General features: G+C 35.2%; 1 protein-coding gene across 1 annotated transcript; it reads left to right on the top strand.

The window, feature by feature from the left end:
* The first annotated feature begins 9,505 nt into the window (after positions 1-9,505).
* On the top strand, positions 9,506-11,628 carry LOC131640160 (uncharacterized). The gene is made up of 2 exons (XM_058910568.1): positions 9,506-9,879; positions 11,282-11,628. The coding sequence occupies exons 1-2, from the start codon at positions 9,690-9,692 to the stop codon at positions 11,401-11,403; spliced, it is 312 nt and encodes a 103-aa protein (XP_058766551.1). The 5' UTR covers positions 9,506-9,689; the 3' UTR covers positions 11,404-11,628.
* Positions 11,629-23,068: the final 11,440 nt, after the last annotated feature.

Below are 23,068 nucleotides of genomic sequence, written 5' to 3'. Positions count from 1 at the left end.
CTCGTCTTGGCAAATCACTTCAGAGTCTAGTGCTCGCCCTAGAAAATCATTTTTAAAGTCAGTTCCCGTCTGACTGTTACCTCAAAACCCAGTTCCTGCCTGGCAAACAATCAAAACCCAATAATCCTATTGGTGCAGGTGAAGTTGCTATAAGCATAGCAAATTATCCTAAATGGTGCAGGTGAAGTTGCTATAAGCATAGCAAATTATCCTAAATGGTGCAATGGTGCAGGTGAGTTTGCTATAATCATAGCAAATGATCCTATTGGTGCAGGGATTTATTTTCCCATATTAGGATTTTCTACACGGAGTTATCAATACATTTCAACCACATAGTGGTCATTCTACAGTCAAATGAATATCATCAGTCCTTTTCAGAAACCTTTCCAGGCAGTCTTCTTTAAGACATATTCCATCCGTTTCAGGAACCTTTCCAGGCAGTCTTCTTTAAGACATATTCCATCCTTTTCAGGAGTCTTTCCAGGCAGTCTTCTTTAAGACGTATTCCCTCCTTTCTAGGAGCTTTTCCAGGCAAAAAGAGTTTTACAAAGAATTGTACAACAAGGATCTACAAAAGGTTTCTCAATTGGGTTTCTCATCACGTTAGTCCCTCGACAGCGATCAAAGGGTTTCTCAAAGGGTTTTACAACCAGATTTTCAAGGGGTTTCTTCAATTGGGTTTATCACGTGAGTCCCTCGGCAGTGATATTCTCCAAAATGTCATCACCAACACGCAAAGGTTTTATATTTCTTTTCAGAATTACTAACATACTCCAACTAACAATCATGCATAATTCAATTAACATACCTCATTCATACATAGTGCATATACATACATGGCTCTCATTTATTTTGGGAAGCTCGCTGCATCATACATCGCATGCATCATAACATCGCATAAAGTTCAGGTTGCCTTTTTAGGCCGTGCTACAATCAAAATCACCTGGTTCCTTTCAAAAGCGTTGCTCCACACTCTGGAAAACGGTATTCACCTCGGGTGGCATCTGTAAGCCCATCCCCTACAGAATTTCTTCCAATGCAAATTTTAGGGCACTTCAGTGTTCAATCATCTTCTACCTTTAGATTACGATAGGCAGACGTGCCTATCTGACTCTTCAGGTTTAAGAAGATTGAACAGGGGCAGCTGTCATACCCCAAAATTTGCCTGATCAGATCTATATCTTTTAATTCATCAAGGGTCAAAATTAAGAGTCATGGGGTTTGACATTCCTATTGTCAAACCCGCCCTCTTATAAAATATCCTGAGAAATAAATGGGGTGCGATTAACAGTGTTTCAAGGGTTTCATCATTTGTTAGTATCATTTTCCTTTTACTAACATTTGCATTTTTTTAATTTTTGGATTATTATTAGTAATTTTTATTACTTCTAAGTATTAGTATTTAATATTATTAATTTTATTATTAATATTAATATTAATATTAGGTGATATTATTATTAATATTATCTAGGGTTATTATTATAGAATTTGTATATATTTTAGCTAATTGGGCAATAGGCCCATTAGGTATAGAAATACCCTAAATTGACCAATATAAAAGAAAATATTTTCTAACAAAGGAGGGGAGGGACGGTTAACTAATCCTAATTTCATGCACATAATCCACCACTAACATGTTTGAGGATTTTTTTGGTGTACTAACTCTTGTTCCAGCAATTAAAAAAAACTGAAAGACGCAAAAAAAGGGAGGATTTTGGGACGAATTCTTGCAGTCAAAGAACCCCATACACGCTTGAAAAAAAAACCGTGGTGCACAAGAAGATTTGCAGCCAGAAACGCTCATACCAAACTCAAAATTTGAAGAGAAAAAAATCAGAGTTGTTCTCCTATTTGCAGCCGAATTCAAGGAGCTTAGAAGGCTCAAGAAGGTTACTGGAGTATTCTTGATCCTTTCCCAATCAATATTGAAGCATCAAACACCTGGAATCGATACTCACGAATTCACGGTTTGCCCAGATTTTTTTTTATCTCGTTTACATCCTTACACGCTTCTGAAATGCATTTTGATTGTATACTCGTGTCTTACGTAATGTTCTAAGCGATTCTGGAGATTCAGTTGCTTTAATTCGCTTGTATGGAGAATATACCATGGTTATGGTTCTTGCCCTTCAAATTGGGGATTCTTAGATAGGGACAATTTTAGGTTGAATCAAGGGGTTTAATGGATTCGAGATGTTGCATACGTTCAATCTGGGCATTTATTTGCGATTTATGGTGTTTGTATGGCGAGTTTGAAACCTGCAGGCCTATAGCAATAGCAAGGAAACGTTGCTGTGTTTCTGAAAAAGAATATCCACGAAGAAGAAGAGCAGACGCGTGCTGGTTTCGTTTTTCATCTGTTTACGTCGCTTGATTGATTAAGTACGTTTCGCTCCAAGATAAAGTCAGCGAACGAAGCTGGTTGGGTTGGCGAAGAGTGTATGCCAATGAGACACATAACCTGGGTTCGAGTCTCACTAAAGACTCTTTATTTTTTAACAATTGCAAGTGTTGGTGTGATGAGGGATCCTGTGTGCAGCGCTTATGCAGACCATCACGCATCCTCGTCCATGCACCGTCGGATTCATTCATGACTGGATCTAACCCCTGTAAGGCTGAGGTCACATCATGCACCACCAAGAGTTGTGCCACACAGGATTCTGCCCAGGTTCTATTATATATTTCTTTGTATATTATTTACATAATTATATTAAACTTAATATATTTACTATATAAATTGATTTTTTAGAATTAAGTTGATTTAATAATTAAGATTAAATAATAAAATTAGGATTAGACTAGGGTTTAGGATTTCCTCCCGATTATTCATCATGTCGAGTAATTTATTTAATTAATTTTAATTATATTAAATCACAAGAACCCTAGAAAAGTCTATTAAAATTAGGGTCGGCCCAATCCCATTATCATTTGGCAAAAATATTAATTCGATTAATTCTTGAATAATTCTCTCCTCGACCCGACTAAAGCTATTAGTCGCATTAGACGAGAGATAAAAAGAATAAAACATTGACGCTAATTCTCTCCTCGACCCGACTAAATCTATTAGTCGCATTAGACGAGAGATAAAAAATACATAAAATTCAAAAATTCAAAACACATTTAATTTGCTGCCTGCGACGATTAATCTATCGATCTGAGTAACCAGCAATGCCCCTTAATCCGTTAGCTATACTGACCAAATCTATTGGTCATCGCATCTAACAGTGACATATCAAATCAGGGTTGTACGCCCAAACACTTAAAACACATCTAACCACAAACCACAGATTTTCATCTCTTCAATACTGCGATGTTCAAACCACGATAAGGTAATTCAAAATACCTTCGAACTTCGCATTTCAAAACTACGATAGGCCATTCAAAAAGCCTTAAAACCATATCACATCAAATTCAAAGGCGTACAACCCTGTGCCCGAACTACGTTGACTCTGATCCTCCATAAGGAGGTACGTAGGCACTTGGATAACCAAGGCGAGTCCCCTTCCCTAAAATCTCAATTTTCCCCTATTCACTTCCTTAGCTATTGAATCTAATTTTTAGCCATAAAACCTTTGCCTTAACATAAAACCTTAGGAAAGGGTTGAGGGTGCCTAACACCTTCCCTCAACCTGATTATAATAACTTACCCCGATCTCTAAACTGCGTAGGGTTTCCCATTCGCCCTTCAGAATAGGTGGCGACTCTAAAAGCTAAATTTTTAGGGCAGGTTGCTACATTATGAACCTCAAATACCACCATATCAGCCACATACATGTTATAACACAAATATAACACCCAAAGAAGATCATTTAATCATCATAACAATCCTATAATCATACAATTCATCAAATCATACAATTCCCCTCAAAATCATCCCAAAACCGCAATCCATCATACAACCAATTGACACAAACAATGCATCTAAATCAGTCCTATTATCTATAATACGATATAAGATATTAACCGGAAGAGTCCCCCCTTACCTTAGCCAAAGATCTTGATTAGCCCTCTTCCTCTTCTGTTCCTCTTTCACGTATCAGCTTTCCAATCTCTCATCTCCTCTGCTCTGCTTTTCACGTTCCTTTTTCTTTTTTCCCAATTTTCCTTATTTCCTTTATTTTATGAAAACATAAAATAATTAGTAATGGGCTTACTCCCTTAGCACCCCCATACTACTAATCTCACCATTCTAGCCCAATGGCCCTTAATCCATAATTTTCCAATAATTCAACAAAATACCAAATAATTCTAAATAATAATTTAATTTCCGATTAAATTAAAATTAGAAAATATGGGGTGTTACAGGAACACCTAACTTCTTTAGAGTCACTCGGGGTTCTATCTTCAATGGTCTTGACTTGCTGAGAATGGAACTTGTCAAGGAAATAACTGTTGTTCCCTTTGACATTGAACACAGAAGAATTCCTACTGCAGGTTTCTCTACTTTATTTCAAGCAGAACTTTGCCAGGCGGTTAAATTCTATTTGGAGGCTTCTGTGAGAAATCAATCTTCTATTGATCCTGCATGGATTCGTGGAAGAGTGCTTCCCTCTCAAGCTGACCTCAAGAAGGAGGATAAGAAGAAGCGAGAGAAAAGGCTAAAGAGAAAGGCTGCAGAAGAAGCTGCCAAGAGAGAAACAAGGCAGAAGGTCACTTATGACCCCCTTAAGGTTGATTCCTTTGAGGCAATCAAAACAGGTAACTTCTCCAGGAAAGTGTACCAACCTCCACCTATCCAACCTTCTCCTTCTGAACCTCAAAACACCCTTACCTCTACAAATATTCCTCAATCACCTCCTTCTGCACAAACTCCTACCCCCATATCACCTTTACCTAATAGCTTGCAAACACCATCATCTTCTCAAGTTCTCAACCCTACCCCCTTAACTACCATCCTTTCCACGCCCACAGATATACCTTCCTCATCAACCCCCTTCACTGATATTCCATCCTCTTCAAACACTGCACCTCCATCTTCTCTATCCCATCCCCTAACTACCAGAAAATCCAACCCTTACTGCCTTCTCTACCCTGACTACAAATTCACCTTCAACCCTCCTGAACCTGAACCTATCATTTGTCTGAAGTTGTTCAGAAGTGAATTGATCAGTAGGCTGGACCTCTTGAGAGATGCTTTCCTCAATGGTCTTGATGATGTTTCTACGAGAAACATCTGGAGAAGCTTTTGCCAGGATTTTCAAGTAGGAGCAATGGGAGTACAGAAGAGACTAGTGGCTGCTGCCCCTGGTTATGCTGGTTACCTTCTAGAGGGTGACAATGGTATCTACTATCATCCCCTCAGAAACAGGGTTGCTGTTGAGGAGAAGAAGTTTGTGGATGAGCTGGAAGAAGCAAGAATTGCTGCTGCAATGGAAGCTAACCCTTGCAGGGAAATTGTGGTCTGGAGGCCTCAATATCCTGTTCTGCTCGGAGACTTCAGGACGCTCTTTGAATTTCTGAGGGAAAACGCTTCTAAGGAAGACCCAAGCTTGGTCATTCCAGAAGTTGTTGACCCACCAGAAGTTGAAGGTCCTTCTGCTCCTAGGAATCTTGCTGCCATTCTTCAGGCACTTGAGAATGGAGATTCTGAGGTTCCTGCTGCAGAGTATGGAGATGCTTCTATGGAAGAAGCAGATGCTGAAGATCATGTTGCTGAAACCATTCCTGTTGAGGAAAATCCTGCAAATGATCTGATCATGGAAGCTGCGGATCAGAATGCCATCCCTTTGGAAAGAAGTTGTGAAGCTTCTTTTGATGAACCTTCCCGTCTTGCAAGGACTTTGGAAGTTATTCAGAAGAACCAGGATGAGCAGAGATCAATCAACGCTGAGTTTCGTGCTTTCATGGAAAGGCAGAATGAGAGCAACAGTGGGATTCATGATATGCTGGCCAAGATCATGTCGAAGCTAGGGTCATCTTAGATTGAGTCTTAGACTGTTTTCTTTTTGCTTTGCTGCATCTGTTTTTCTTTGCATCTTCTCTTGTACTTCTGAACCTTTTTTCTCTGTGCTTAATGAAAATTATCCTTTTTCTTCTATGTGTTTGTCGTGTTTTTCATCTGAATCTTTTATGTTTTTGATGTTATGACAAAAAGGGGGAGAAAAATGTGATAAATGATCTGATTTATTTTATCAGTTGCTGGGAGAAAGGCTCCACATTTCTAACAGAACTTGCAAAGTTCTATGCTTTTAAGTGTTGTCTTGCAGGAATTGAAGATCCTCTTTAAAGCTCAACATGAGAAGCAAAGAGATGGGGAAAAGCAATTCTATAAAGAATCAAGCTCTTGGAAATTGAAACAAGCTGAGTGCTATAAAGCTTCAAGAATCAGAAGCAAGAAGGAAGAATGTTCTGATATTCTGATGATAGAATATACTTTCATTCTTATTCTTTATATGTTCTGATGCATGTTTTAGTTACAAAATATGCTCTGAAACATTTTATGTTTGTGTGCTCTGATACATAATTATATGTTCTGATACATAGTTTATGTTCTGATTCATTCATGCTGACTTTTGTCGTTTAGTTTGTTCTGTAACATTTCAGGATGTAGAGATGCTCTGATGATGCTCTGGTACATTCAACAATGTTCTGATACAATCTAGCATGTAATGACTCAAGTAGATATTCAAGCTCTGAAGCTGTCCAATGGAAGCAAGAATCAGAAGCTATGAATATTCTGAAGATCTAGGAAATTCAAGTTCTGAAGCTGTCCTGTGGAAGCAAGAATCAGAAGCTGTGAATGTTCTGAAGATCTAAGCATATGTGAACGTCTCTACTGAAATATTCAGGGAAGTCTTTTATTTATAAAAATTCTTCTAGTATTCATTTCAGGGGGAGATTATTTATCTCAGGGGGAGATTGTTAATCTCAGGGGGAGACATATTCACACATTGTCTATATGCTTGTGCTATAGTTGTGTAATTGTCTTTAGCCGTCTGATATTCTGATCGCAAATTCATATCATTTATGTATGTTTTTGTCATCATCAAAAAGGGGGAGATTGTTAGAACAAGATTTGTTCTGATCAATATTCTTAGTTTTGATGATAACAAGGATATGAATTTTGTATGAGATAATGTGGTACTCTAATACTATGCAATTTCCATTTCAGGAATTCTACAAAGAGTATGCACAAAATCAGCGCAAGAAGCAACTGACTCAGAAGGTTCAGCATGCAACATCAGAACATGGTCTGGCAAGACATCAGAAGATGGTCAAGCAGAATCAGAACATGGGTCTATGGAAGCATCAGAAGAACTTGAGATCAGAAGCAGAAGCACTGAAGTTCTCATGGTATCACGCTCAGAAGCTCTTCAAGGTCAGAAGACAAGAAGATGCTCTGCACCAAGCTGTTTGACTCTGATGACATTCAAACGTTGTTTACACAAACATCAGATCAGAAGCAAGTACTAGACTGGCAGGCTACGCTGACTGACAAAAGGAACGTTAGAAGCTATTAAAGGCAACGTCAGTAGACACAGCGGAAACAAGGCTCGAGGTAGTTGACAAAAGAGTGAAACATTAAATGCAATGCTGTACGGATTACGCAAAGCATTAAATGCTCCCAACGTTCATCTTCTCAAGTGCCTATATATATGAAGTTCTGATGAGAAGCAAAGGTCAACGAACGAACGAACAACACTTGCGCATTAAACTGAAACGCTGTCAAATTCAAAAGCTCTCAAACTTCATCATCAAGCTCACTACATTGCTGTTGTAATATCTTAGTGAGATTTAAGCTTAAACTTTAAGAGAAATATCACAGTTGTGATTATAGATTTTCAGAAGCATTGTAATACTCTTAGAATTTGTTTACATTAAGTTGTAAGTTCTAGAGTGATCAGGGTGTTGATCAGTATACTCTAGCAAGTCTTAGAAGTTGTCTAAGCAGTTTGTTCCTAGAGTGATCAGGTTGTGATCAGGATACTCTAGAAGACTTAGAGTGTTTCTAAGTGGAAAACCATTGTAATCAAGTGTGATTAGTGGATTAAATCCTCAGGTGAGGTAAATCACTCCAAGGGGGTGGACTGGAGTAGTTTAGTTAACAACGAACCAGGATAAAAATCATTGTGCAAATTGTTTTTATCTTACAAGTTTTAAAGCTACACTTATTAAACCCCCCCCCTTTCTAAGTGTTTTTCTATCCTTCATACACTTGCTATTTTTCCGATCACTTACCCCGTTAGTCGAACTACTTTAGCTGATGAGGTTAGTTTGTCAAAACTTTTCAGTCGACACTCTTTGACATTTATCATTTTTTCATGTAGCTATTAACATTCTTTGTTGACCTTCTTCTAGCTAGAATTTCCAGGATAACACCCCCTCCTATCACTGCTTCCAAATCCTTTTTTGGTGCGACCTGAAATAAGAACATGTTGTTGTCTAGATCTTGTATCTATATTGGGTTTTTGAGTTGTCACGCTTAAGTTATTATGCTCTTAAAATCCTTATTATTAAAAAAGTTCAATGCCCATAGTTTTTCAATAAGCGTTCTCTTGAATACTTCGCCTTTGATGTCTACGTCTACGTCCACCGTAACTCCATCTTCTTCCTCTTTTGAGAGAGAATCATTAATCTATTTTTCCATTTATAGGTTGGTCATGCACCACAAAGATACAAAAATGAGTTAAGCTTACTAGGGTGAAGAGATTGTCACCTTTTCATGTTCCCATAACTCATATGACAATTGTAAGAACCTTAGTAAAAAAGGGAAACCACAATGAGAAATATTAGACGATAAAACATTGGCTATTGCAAAGTAGGGAGAAAAAACTCGAATGAGATCTGGAGAAAACCCTAGAAGAAAAAAGGGGGAGGAACACAATAAATTTTAGAGCGAGAATGTCTAACCTCTCTTTAGAAACACGTGGAATACGTTGGAGTGTGAAAAAAGGAAAAAAAAATGCTATTTTGACACAATATTTTTTTTTACATGTACACCATATGCTACTGTTCAAAAATACGATGAACATTGACATCGATAATCTTAACTTTTCTACATCATTTTCTCTCTTTTTCTAAAACAACTTTAGTTAATTGTGTGTAAAAACTTGATTAAAATAATTCATACTTTGGTTAATATGCATACTAACATTTAAAAAGTAATTTTAACTGGAAAAACAAAGCCAGTTAATTTAGTGTAAAAATTGGTTAATGTAGTTCATAGTTTGGTTAATAAATGTCCTAACATACAAAAATAAAATTTTATATGGGAAATTAATTTTGGTTAATAATGTTAAATTTAGTTAGTAGAATTCATAATTTGGTTTAATAAAAACATAATCTTCCCGTAAAGTAAAATTGGTTATCGAAGAAACAAAAAATTAGTTAACATAATTTATAATTTAATGTTTGAAAATGGTTAATCCCGTATATTTTATAACTTGATAAAGTGTTGAAAATAAATAAAATGGTTAATAAGTTATAACAAAAAAAGATTTGTTGAAAAAAAAAGTGGTGTTAAAAAGTGTGTGAAGGTAGGATTGCTGAAAAAGGAAATAAAAGTATCGAAATGAGTTAACTTAATTGTCAAACTAAAAACCTCGATTAAAACACCAACGCATCTTGAAAGCTAAATCCATCTAAACTCAACCCACCCAAAACCCCCAAATTCCACCAACCAACCTCCTTCTTCATCCAAATCTCCAAACAAAGAATCAAAACCCTCGGAGCTAGCTACCAACACAACAATGGCATACGTAGATCACGCGTTTTCGATTTCAGACGAGGATATCATGATAGGAACCTCCTACGCTGTTAACAACAAACCCCCAATCAAGGAGATCGCTCTTGCTGTTTCACTTCTCGTCTTTGGGTTTCTCAGTATCATCATCGGGTTCGCCATGGCTTATAACCATGTCGGCGGTGACACTGTTCACGGTGACTATCTTTTCACTTTTCTCCGATTCAAATATGTTCAATTTCTGATTACTTGATTAAATTGTAATTGCTGCTAATTTTTTGTTTCGATTTTGTTGATAGGGAATATGTTAATCTCTAGGGTTTTCTGGATATTGAACTCTGCACTTTCTTGTTATTACTCTTTCTGCAACTGCTGAATTAATTTTACTTACTTACCTTTTTTTTTTTTTTTGTCTTAAACTTGTTTTTGAGGTGCAACTTGATTGATCCCTTGATTTTTTTTGTGTTAATTTGGTCCCTTAACTTGACAATGTTAATGCAAGTTGGTTCTTTCCGTCACATTTCGTTAATTCAACTCACTATACATAGACCTGAGGTGGAAGGTGTTGAATGAAAATATTTTAAAGAATTAGGATTGGAAGAAATAAGCAATGTAGCACCCACCAACATCTCAGTAAAAAGGCGTGTCTGTGGCAGGGTTGGAAGTGTATGGTTTAACCCATAAAACATAGATATTGGTGTTTGTTTGATTGTACATGTACCCGCATTAACAAGTAGGCACCCACCTAATAAACTCTACCATCAGAACTTGGGGAACACTGGTTGTTGTTGTGGTTTCTGGAAGATTATTCTTGTGAGCACTATTAGGAATGACAGTTGTTGGACATCCTGATTCACAATTGCAGAAATATTGAAGAATTTGGGGAAGAAGATGATATCTCTTATTTAGGAAAACCCCAATCCTATGTTAGGAATATTTTTTTTTTGAAATCTTGGTATCCGGCCTTGCAACCGACTAATCCAAGGAGACCAATCCCATCGTCCACTTATGGGGGTCCTGTTTAAAGCCAGAGCAAAGCTTTGTATGGACATGACCCAACACAGGAATTGTTTGCACATAGTAGAATTCGAACTTAAGACCTTGAGAAAACCTTGTTAGGAAAAATATTTTGATTTGGGGAAGAAGAGGAAAGGGAGTCTGGTGACCCTTATTCCCAACTTAGATTGGATTTTTCACATCAACACAAACTAATACTCCTTTCGTCCCACAGTGAGTGATCCGGTTGACCATTTCATGTAGTAACTTTGTCTAGTTAAAGGAGCAAACTGACACTTTTAATAAGCTAAGGGACCAATTTGTGCCTAAAAATAAGCTAAGGGAACCAAAAGGTCATTAATCCAACTATTTTATCGATAAATTGTTAGACTATAGACCTTTTGATTGGAACTCTTTTGACGCTCCTAAACTCATCAACTCTGCTTTCTGTCTGAGACAGATTTCAGTTCAGCTAAAGTTGAAAACCTAATTTTTAACTGAATTTCAACTGGCACATGACCAAAGTATAGTAGCTAATTAGCTGGTTCTCTGTTATATTTTGGTGTTGTTGAATTTGAAATTTGTATTTGGTTGATTTGATAGGTCTATTCTTTGCAATACTGGGAATGTTATTGTTCATACCGGGTTTCTACTACACGCGGATTGCATATTATGCTTACAAAGGATATAAAGGGTTCTCTTTCTCTAACATACCTCCTGTTTAGCTGTCACAGTTTCAGTTCTGTTCCACAGCTTCTTTATGTACATATGTACCCTTGTTTTATTCCACTACCCCCTTTAATGAGTGTTTAGATTTATGTTGTAATTTGTTGTTGTTCTTAATGTATACCAAGTACCAACCATTACAATTTACTACTGTTGTTACAATTCTGTCATGTAGTGTTGATTGTTCGGCTGAGAAATTGATAATAGAAACATGTTTTGAGAAATTATTTCTTTTTTTTTTCTTCTTATACCCCATGTTTATTTCTTGTTATTGGGAGAGGATTCATTTAAATTAAGGGTCTTGCTAATCAGTACCCTCAAGTCAATGGTTAAGTATTTCAAAAAAAAAAAAATTTATAGAAAATTTAATATTTCAATTTTCGAGACATTAAATACGCAAATTATCGAAATAAATTTATTATTTTAAAAGTCTTAACCATTGTCCTGAGGGCACTGGTTAGCATTTTCCTTAAATTAATTATGCTGGAGTTATACTTGCAACTGATCATGATCAATTTCATGGAGTTAATACTTGCAACTGATCATGATCAATTTCATGCACTAATGTGGAGCTCGATTCACCGATTGACTCCGACTTCATTGCTGTTTTTGTATTAAGATTGGTTAACAAAATATTTGAGATTTATTAAACTGTTTATAAATTATGACATTAATCCAACAGATCTGATCTGCAAGGGGAAGATTGTAACTTGAAAAAACTGACAATCAAATAGCAGCATGTTAGTTTATCAAACCGGATCTAGGGTGAAATTACTCTTAAGTCACAATTCTTCAAAATTTGAACAGTGATTTCAATTACTGAATCCATAAGAACGATTGTTTTGAATGATATAAAAAAGTCATTTGGTTTTTGTCAAAAAGAAAAATACATAGGATAAGAGGAACCAAGTGATGAGTTTATGTACACACACTTACAAAATAAACTCACACACTTGCAAAATAAACTCACTCTTTGATAGAGAAAGTGCAATCAGATAGTTAATATTTTTTTGGCAAAATACCCTTTTTCGTCCCTTAACTTTACCTTAGGTCTATTTTGGTCCCTTAATTTTTAAAATGTTCAAATAGACCCGTTAGTCCTTTCCGTCTATTAAATTTTAAAAATTGTTCAAAAATTTCCGTCTATTAAATTCTAAAAATTGTTCAAAAATTTTGTTCATACCAAGGTTTGAACTAACAACACCTTGACTAATGGACAGAAGCTATACCACAAGGGCATATCCGTTTTTACTAATTTTTTTCGTTTTGAAGCTATTAATTTAAGTACTGCAGCCATTTAATAATAGTAACAATACTAATAGTAATATTAATAATACTGCAGCTGCTGTTTATTATTATTTCAACATAATAATAATAATAATAATAATAATAATAATAATAATAATAATAATAATAATAATAACAGTAATAATGCTAATAATAATAGTAATAATTTATCCATTTTAGTGTACACATATGAAAATAGAAACAGTAATTTCTACCTAGTTTTAATTATTTATGTGATATATTTATTTATACATATTTTAATCACTCTCAATACAAAAAAAAAATAAATGCCTCTTAGCTTTTAGTTAGTTCACATCCTAATCCAACTGGAAATTTTAAAAAATCCAAACCGAACAAACCCTTTTAAAACTCTCTTTAATTTTCTTTCTTGTATTCTAAAATAGGACAAAAGTAAAACAATTAAACAGAAAATATGGACTGAATTTAGAATTGATGGAAAACTTCATAAAAACAAAATAATATTTTGTATAATCTTTCCGTTAAATTGTTTACATTTTGTAAGTTCAAAACCTATTCTAAATAAAAACTACTATTACTATTATTATTAAAATTATTATTACTATTATTAAAATTATTATTACTATTATTATTATTATAATTAGTATTATTATTTTTATTAGTATTAATAGAATTTTGAAATAATAATAAATAGCTACAGTATTATTACGGTTATTAGTAGTATTAAATGGCAGCAATACTTAAATAAATAGTTTCAGAAGGAAACAACATCAACAAATATGGAAATGGCCTAGTGGTGTTGCTTAGAGTTCATAAACCTTGTTGTCCTTGGTTCGAGTCTTTGGGTGACCTGTAGTTTTTAAACTTTTTTTAGAATTTTCTAAACTTTGGTAATAACATATATGCCACGTAACTTGCCACGCGTGCACAAAATATACACGTCAGGCGCCACATATACACTATTAAACGTTCGTTTCCATCAAATAGACGGAAAGGACTAACGTGCCACCTTTTTAATAGATAAGGGTAGGGGTGGTCAAAACCAAACCAAACCGAAACCGCAAAAAACCGCATTTGGTTCGGATTAGTTTGGGTCATCTTTTAACAAAACCGCATGGTTCGGTTTGGTTTGCGGTTTGTATTTTATAAACCGAACCAAACCGAATCAAACCGTATTATGTTACAACCTAACTTTAACTTAACTCACATCCAACCCAAACTTAAATCTATCATACCTTAACCTTATGATTACGAACAATTTTCCCATCCTTACACATGATTTTAGTCCCGATCTTCTCAAATCTCTAATAGCATTATCGCGTCTTCTTTGCCACATACATCTTCCTTCTTTTTCTATAATCACTACTCTCTTATATTCTTTCTTTTTCACCTTCTCATTTTTATGCAAATGTTCCCTATTTCAATTTCGTTTTTATCGCACATCTTCTTCTCTAATCTCTCAACTCTTTTGTTTTTTTCTTTTTCTCCTTCACTAATCTCTCGTATCTTCTATTTTTTTGTTTCATTTTAATACTTTTTATATTGTTTTATACTATTATTTTATGTTTATTATTCCACTTTTGTCTAATTTAATTTTTACATATTAAATAGAAAGTTATTGTCAAAATATGACGGGTTTTGTTGTTATTTGATAGTGTATGAATGTCTAAATACAAAGTTATGTTATCATCTATATGTATATGAATGTTTCAATAAAATATTTCTAAACAACCGAACCAACCGCACCGAACCAAACCGCATTAGGTTGGTTTGGTTTGGTTCGGATTTTTTTTAAAAGCCAACCGAACCAAACCAAACCGCACGATTTTTTCTCTTGCGGTTCGGATGATTTTTTTCGTCAAAACCGCCCAAACCGCACCGCGAACACCCCTAGATAAGGGGTCTATTTGAACATTTTAAAAATTAAGGGACCAAAATGGACCCCGAGATAAAGTTAAGGGACGAAAAAGAGTATTTTGCCTTTTTTTTTAAAGGAATTAGGTAGATAAATTTAATTGGGTATGGTGTGGATTGGCCATGAAAATTTTGATGAGATACTATAGTCTACTAGTGTAAAATAGAGGCTCATCATTAACCAATCTTTATAATAATTTTGGTGTGTTTATGTGATCAATCATATAATAGTGGAATAGAATTAACTCTGTATCAAGAATTTTATTTATTTTTAAAATTTACTTAAAAGGTAAATTTATTATTTTTTCTGAGAAGTAGTTTTAATGTTATTTTTTCTATTCAACAATACTCAAATGGGCTACAACTTTTTTATAAGAAAAAATAAATTCAAACCCTAATAATAAAAACATCAGTATAAATTCAATAAATAAATTTTCAAGAAATCTTTCTGCTGTATAATTTGAACACTAATTAAACGATAATTGCTTTTAAATTTCAAACAATAAAATTAACTTTAAGAATACTATTTTGATTTGGGCCTGAGCTAGGCATGGCAACGGATGAGTTGGGGACGGTTGTTACCTCTCTCAAACCGAAATTTGAATCTCCAAACAATCTTCATTCCCCGCCCTAAACCCAAACGGGGATGAAGAATTAAAACCCAAACCCAACTTAAACGGGTTTGGATTAGATTCAGTTATCCCCGTCTCGTCACCATCTATTTAGTGAAATCAATTTTTTAATAGAATTACCTATTTTTTTCTAAAATTAAATTAAATTATAAATAATAAAATAAAACAATTTCAAAAATTTTCATACATAAATTTCAAATATTTTAAATAATAAATACAAATCAATATATCAAATTATTGGCCACATATTTAATTTACTAAATTATCAAAAATAAATAATAATATACATAATGAAATAAACTGGGCGGGTTCGGGGTGGGTACTAGTGTCCCCATTATCCGACCTGTTCTCATATTTTATAATCGCCGAACGCCTAAACTCAAACCCAAACCCAGTCAAAACGGGTTTTCCCCGTCAACTTCTGGACGAGATCGGGTGGGTGCCCGCAAGTACGGGTTTTGTTGTCATGCCTAGCCTAAGCTCTCAAAGGAAGTTGGAGGAAAAGATGTTTGCACTTAAAGATGATTTGGTAGAGATCTCTTGCGACTATTTTAAGCGAGTGAAGGAGCAAATGACCTTATTTTATCTAGGGCAGAATATGAGTAGGGGTCATTGGTTTGAGCAAATTTGAAATAAACCCGAATTCAAATCAAAGCATGGTGTTTGAGTTAGACATTTTTTTTAATTCGGACAAAAACCAAACCAAACCAATTAAACCCAATGTTCATTGGTTCTAACAATGGATTTTCAAAATTCTACATGTAAACCCGTCAACCCAACCCAACCATAAATAATTTGTATAATTTAATCATCATTATCATGACAACTAATATAAGATATTCAACTTTAAGAAGAAAAAAATGAAACTCCATTTGTGACATTCACAACCTATATGGAGAAATAAGTTAGGATTTTATATTATTATGGAAAATTAGTTGATGTAAATTAAATCATTTTTAAAAATATTTTGCATACTATTTCTAATTTATCTCATCAATCCAATCCAAACCAACCCGTTGTTTCTCGGTTTGATTCGGTTTGGACTTTATCGAAAAAAGTGAAAATAGCATCCAAACCAATCCATATATTTTTTATCACTCTGGACATCGAATTCTCTCAAAATCGAACCAAACCGGTCCGCAAACACTCCTAGATATGAGCTTCTTGGACATGTTCAAAGTTGTATGTGGTGGTTGAATAGTGGATGATATGGATGATACTTCGTTGGTTGAGCCAGCCGCTCTTCCTATTTAAGATGACCAGGGCGAGAAGTTGAGTTTGATAACACGAAATCGTATCACATTTTAAGCTTAATTTACATGAATTATTTTCTTATTTTTATCGAATATATTACTTCACGTCGGTATTTTATTGTGTTTTCATGTATTTATAATTATTCAAGCCTATATGAAGTTGCATGATGAAATGGGAAGTAAACAACCAAAATAACACACTTTTGCTGTCTAGCAGAAGTGTCTGCTAAAAATATCCATGACAAAAGACAGTGCCTCCCGGCATAGCCCCCATCACGACCAGCACAGAGCTACAAAGTGTGCCCCTCGGCATACCAAATGTCACGAACAACACGGCTATGTTATAATTAAAACGGAACAGCCAACGAACTGATACGGAGAAGCCCAATTTCCTTCTGTTGAATGATTCATACGCACGGAGTGGAGTTCTCCTAATTTATGAAGCCAGGTTCCTCCAACTTTCCACTTCTTCTCACATGATCTAAGAGTAACTTTCACTTCCATTCATTATAAAAAGGACCGAGCATTCATATTTTTGGTATCCAAGTTTTATGCGTGGAAGCGCTGTTCATAGTTTCAGGCATAAATTATCACTTTGTAAAAGTGGTAGCTTATCACATCGAGGAACTACCACATCATTAGTTTTAGGCCTACGATTTATGTACTCTTGGATCGCAATCTTGCCGATATTATTTCAAAGCTTTATTCAAGTTTCAAGATTTGTTAAGTTCGTAACTTTATTCAAGTTTATTTCGTCTGCTTTACTTCCAAGTTTATTTATTTGCAATTATTTTAGTTTATTGTTCTTATAATATTGTTTTATCATTACAAATCTAAATATGAATATGTTCATGGTTAATAATTATAATTTCATGTTTGTTTCTTTAAGTATGTCTGGCTAAATTGTTTTGAGTTTGCTATGTGAGGACCGTCGTTTGTGATGGGATTCGGTAATTATTATGTTGGCTTAATTATTATTATAAAATTATATTTTGGTTTATGTTTTTAATATTAATTTAGGTAACCTTATCATGAGAGTGAAATGTTACCTACCACGATTTCGTCACGAGAGTGAGAGATCTATTAAGGTTCGAACCGGCACTGTGAAAGCGTGGGGGTCGAACCATATAGTAAAAACTAGGCATTGATCCTAAACACAACGAGAGTGCTTTAGGATTAATTAGAAGTTGTTTAGTTTTCAAAACGTGTTCCTTGATTTAAGTGGGCAAGCGAGAGAAAAATCCTACGGTTAAGGAGCATGACTTTATTCAAGACCACGAGAGTGTGAGGTTTAGTTTATAAGCTAATATTTTCTACTAAATATGTTTTTGACATTTCTATAAGCCAACAAGTTACAGACTTCCCAAAGTACGCGGAATCACATTTCGAGCTCTCTTCTTTATATTTATCTTAATCTTTATTTTATTTCAGTTTTAGTTATTAGTTTCCCTTTAATCATTCGTTCATTAGCCTTAGCTTTACAAAGTGACAATAGATTACAGTAGGTTGACATTGGTCTCCGTGGGTTCGACAATCTTTTATATTACTTCGATATTTCCGTACGCTTGCGGACGCATCAATGAAGGACATTAATCCGGAGGTGACTCGCCAAGGAGACGTTCCAGAGGAAAAGAAGGCTTCCGAAGAGGGTCAACAAGCCGAAGGCTCCTTCTTGTTTCTTTTTGGTTTCTTAAGATGTAATAATGCACCTTACGGGCTTCTTATTTATGTAATATTGACTATTTCCCTTAAGGGCTTCCTTTTATATTTAATTTGCTTCTTTATTATTGTTGGCTTTGTATGAATTATATAGGATATCCCCTGAACAAGTTTTGACCTTGGTGTTCTTGTCGAGAACAAGGATCCTTTCCTACAAATGTCAATGTTGCCCTAGGGACAAGGAATTCTTTGCAAGGATAAAATATGTTTGATAGCCTAAGAGGGCGACAAGGATTACTATTTAAGGATCCATTATGTTTAATAGCCTTAAAGGGTGGGAAGAATTTATTGAAGGATAGAAAAACACTTAGAAAGGGGGGGTTTGAATAAGTGTAGCTTTAAAAAACTTGACAGATAAAAATAAATTGCACAGTTATTTTTATCCTGGTTCGTTGTTAACTAAACTACTCCAGTCCACCCCCGCAGAGATGATTTACCTCAACTGAGGATTTAATCCACTAATCGCACGGATTACAATGGTTTTCCACTTAGTCCGCAACTAAGTCTTCCAGAGTCTTCTGATCACACACTTATCACTCCAGGAATCACTGCTTAGATACCCTCTAAGACTTTTCTAGAGTCTACTGATCAACACGATCACTCTAGTTACAATCTGCTTAGTTCACTCCTAAGACTTCCTAGAGTATTCTGATCAACACGATCACTCTAGTTCCTTACAACTTAATGTAATCAATTCTAAGAGTTTACAAATGCTTCTTAAAAGCGATAATCACAACTGTGATATTTCTCTTAATCGTTTAAGCTTAATCTCACTAATATATTACAACAGCAATGTAGTGAGCTTTGATGAAGATGAAGATTCTGAGTTTAGATTTGAACAGCGTTTCAGCAAGTTTGATATAAGTTATTTTGGTGCAGAATCGTTAACCTTGCTTCTCATCAGAACTTCATATTTATAGGCGTTGAGAAGATGACCGTTGAGTGCATTTAATGCTTTGCGTGTTCCGTACAGCATCGCATTTAATGTTATACGCTTTTGTCAACTACCTCGAGCCTTGTTCACGCTGTGTCTACTGACGTAGCCTTTAATAGCTTTTAACGTTCCTTTTGTCAGTCAGCGTAGCTTGCCACTTGTACTTTCTTCTGATCTGATGTTTGTGAATACAACGTTTGAATATCATCAGAGTCAAACAGCTTGGTGCATAGCATCTTCTGATCTTCTGACCTTGAAGTGCTTCTGAGCGTGATACCATCTTCTGAGCTTCAGTGCTTCTGATCTCATGTTCTTCTGATGCTTCCATAGACCCATGTTCTGATTCTGCTTCGACCATCTTCTGATGTCTTGCCAGACCATGTTCTGATGTTGCATGCTGAACCCTTGAGACAAAGCTTCTGAGCGCTGAATTATGCGTACTCTTTATATATTTCCTGAAAGGGAAATTGCATTGGATTAGAGTACCATATTATCTTAAGCAAAATTCATATTATTGTTATCATCAAAACTAAGATAATTGATCAGAACAAATCTTGTTCTAACAATCTCCCCCTTTTTGATGATGACAAAAACATATATAAATGATATGAATTTGCGATCAGAAAGAATAGAAGGCAAACGACAAATTACACAGCTATAGCATAAGCATATGAATATGTCTCCCCCTGAGATTAACAATCTCCCCCTGAGATAAATAATCTCCCCCTGAAATAAATACTCGAAGAACTTTAATAAAAGACTTCCCTGATTATTTCGGTAGAGACGATCATATAAGCTTCTTGTCTTCAGAAAATTCATAGCTTCTGACTTCTGCTTCCACAGGACAGCTTCAGAACTAGAATTTCCTTAGATCCTTAGAACACTCACAGCTTCTGATTCCTGCTTCCATCTAGGACAGCTTCAGAACTTGAATTTCTTTGATCTTCTGAACATTCACAGCTTCTGATTTCTGCTTCCATTCAGGACAGCTTCAGAACTTGAATTTCTTTGATCTTCTGAACATTCACAGCTTCTGATTTCTGCTTCCATTCAGGACAGCTTCAGAACTTGAGTTTTCTGGATCTTTAGAACATTCGCAGCTTCTGATTTCTGCTTCCCTCGGATAGCTTCAGAGCTTTGAATTTCTATCAACATCACTTCATGCTAGATTTGTATCAGAACATTGTTGAATGTACCAGAGCATCATCTGAGCATCTCTACATCCTGAAATGTTACAGAACAAAAACTAAACGACAAAAGTCAGCATGAACGAGTTAGAACATAAGATGTATGTTTGAACACATTATATGTATCAGAGCCATATAGGCTGAAATAATGTATCAGAGCAAATAATGTATCAGAGCCATAACATTATATGTATCAGAGCAAATAGAATTTTGTCAAAATAAATAGACAAATATAGATCAAATTCTATCATCAGTGCTTCTGATAGTGCTTCTGATTCATTCTTCTTTCTTGCTTCTGATTTCTGAAGCTTGACAGCACTCAGCTTGCTTCAGTTTCCATGGTTTTGCTTTGAAGATTCTCTTCACTTCTTTATACCTGCAAAACACTTAAACCATGTAGAACTTGCAGTTCTTGTTAGTGAATGTGTGGGAGCTTTACCCAGCAACTGATAGATTAATCAAATCATTTATCATTTATCTTTCTCCCCCTTTTTGTCATAACATCAAAAAGAATATTTCAAAAGATTTAGATGCATAAAACGACAAATAAAATCACTGGAATGTAAAGCAAAGAAACTTTTTCATTGATAATCAAAAGATATTACAAGAAGTTCCTATGTTTAACAAGATGAGAAACATTCCTAGCAAATACAAAAAAGAATTTCCAAAGAGGAAATCACTACAAAAATTAAAAACAAAACCCTAGCAGGACACGCTCTGTGTCAACCCATCAAGAATCCCTGTGGACTCTTGTCTTCCAGACTAGAACCTCCACTGTAGGAGAGATCCAAGTGACCAAAGAGGAAGAGAGGGACAGTTCACAGACAGAGAGCTAATGCTGCAAACGGGGCTTTCCCTTAACATAGAAGTTAAGAATATCATTCTTAACCTCCTCCCATAACTCAAGAAAGTCTTCTGTCTTTGGGTGAAAGTTGATAACAACATCAAAGAAGAGGTCTGACTTGAGAGGTATTAGGAGAGCCATCCCGAGATATGCAGAGATCTGTCGCCTTTGAGTCATAGATCTTCAACAGGCTTAGGGTGAACGCTGGGTTTGAGCTAGGTTTTTTTTTAAAAAAAAATTTGAGCAAGAGACGAAAACGGAAGAGAGAGAGAAAAAACTTGATGAAGAAATGCAAAGAGATAGAGAGAGATGAGAGGGAAAGAGAAGAGTTTGAAGAGTATTTAAAAGAAAATAAAATGAAACGAATGATGAATAGCATTTAATGTTACGTGACGTGAGGAGAGATAATAAAGACAAATGAGGTGACTAGCACAGTTACCTATGGCGGTGTCCCTTCAACTGGACGCACGTTTATCCACGAATAGTAACAACAGGTTTACCATCCCGAGATAAAACGTAACAGCTGTTTTGCTTTAAAAGAGGTTCTGAATCAACTTAGACAATGAAACGTTAGTAATAACCGAATCATAATTTCTAAACGATTTCAATCAGAACTTCTGATATAAAAAAATAATCCATTTTCATTTCAGAAGATACTCATACATGAGAACTTCTCATCTTCTCATTCTGGGCATAAATCCATACTGATGTTCTTCAGAATGAACTTAAACCTATCTTCAGCCAGGGGTTTTGTAAAGATATCAGCCCATTGATGGTCTGTATCAACAAAGTTTAAAGATATAACACCCTTCTGAACATAGTCCCTTATGAAATGATGTTTAATCTCAATATGTTTAGCTTTTGAATGAAGAATAGGATTCTTAGATAAACATATAGCAGAAGTATTATCACAGAATATAGGAATGTTACTCTCAAATATCTGATAATCTTCTAACTGACTCTTCATCCAGAGCATCTGTGTACTACAACCAGCAGCAGCGATATATTCTGCTTCTGTTGTTGATAGAGCAATAGTTGCTTGCTTCTTGCTATACCAAGAGATCAAATGACTTCCAAGAAACTGGAAACTTCCTGAAGTACTTTTTCTTTCAATTCTGTCTCCAGCATAATCAGCATCGCAGAATCCTACTAAGTTGTATTCTTTAGATTTTCTGTAAACTAAGCCAACATTAGTAGTACCTTTCAGATACCTTAGAATTCTCTTAACAGCAGTTAAATGAGATTCTCTAGGATCTGATTGGAATCTAGCACATAAACAAACACTGAACAGAATGTCAGGTCTAGAAGCAGTCAGATATAGAAGAGATCCAATCATACCTCTGTATAACTTCTGATCTACCTTCTTACTTACCTCATCCTTACCTAGGATGCATGTTGGATGCATAGGAGTTTTGGCTTCTTTGCAGTCTAGAAGATTAAACTTCTTCAGAAGTTCCTTCACATACTTGGTTTGATGAACATACGTTCCTTCTGATGTTTGATTTATTTGTATTCCAAGGAAATACTTGAGTTCTCCCATCATGCTCATTTCAAACTCAGCCTGCATAGACTTAGCAAACTCCTTTCCAAGTGTAGCATTAGATGTTCCAAAAATAATATCATCTACATATATTTGACAAATTAAAATATCCCTTTTAAAGGTTTTACAAAAGAGAGTAGTGTCCACTTTTCCTCTAGTGAAACCATTATCCAGAAGGAAAGAACTTAAGCGTTCATACCAAGCTCTGGGAGCCTGTTTCAATCCATACAATGATTTCTTAAGTTTAAAAACATGATTAGGAGACATAGAGTCTTCAAAACCAGGAGGTTGATGGACATAAACTTCTTCATCTATATAACCATTTAAGAAGGCACTCTTGACATCCATCTGATAAAGAGTGATGTTATGTTGAGT

This window comes from Vicia villosa, unplaced genomic scaffold (genome assembly GCF_029867415.1).
Source record: "Vicia villosa cultivar HV-30 ecotype Madison, WI unplaced genomic scaffold, Vvil1.0 ctg.002974F_1_1, whole genome shotgun sequence".
Lineage (NCBI taxonomy): Eukaryota > Viridiplantae > Streptophyta > Magnoliopsida > Fabales > Fabaceae > Vicia > Vicia villosa.
Note: the sequence above shows the minus strand (reverse complement) of the source record. Positions and strands in the feature narration are given on the sequence as shown.

Coding starts and splice junctions, on each gene's coding strand:
- LOC131640160 (XM_058910568.1), top strand. CDS start 9,690: ATGGCATACGTAGATCACGCGTTTTCGATTTCAGACGAGGATATCATG. Junction 9,880..11,281: donor CGGCGGTGACACTGTTCACG/GTGACTATCTTT, acceptor TTGATTTGATAG/GTCTATTCTTTGCAATACTG.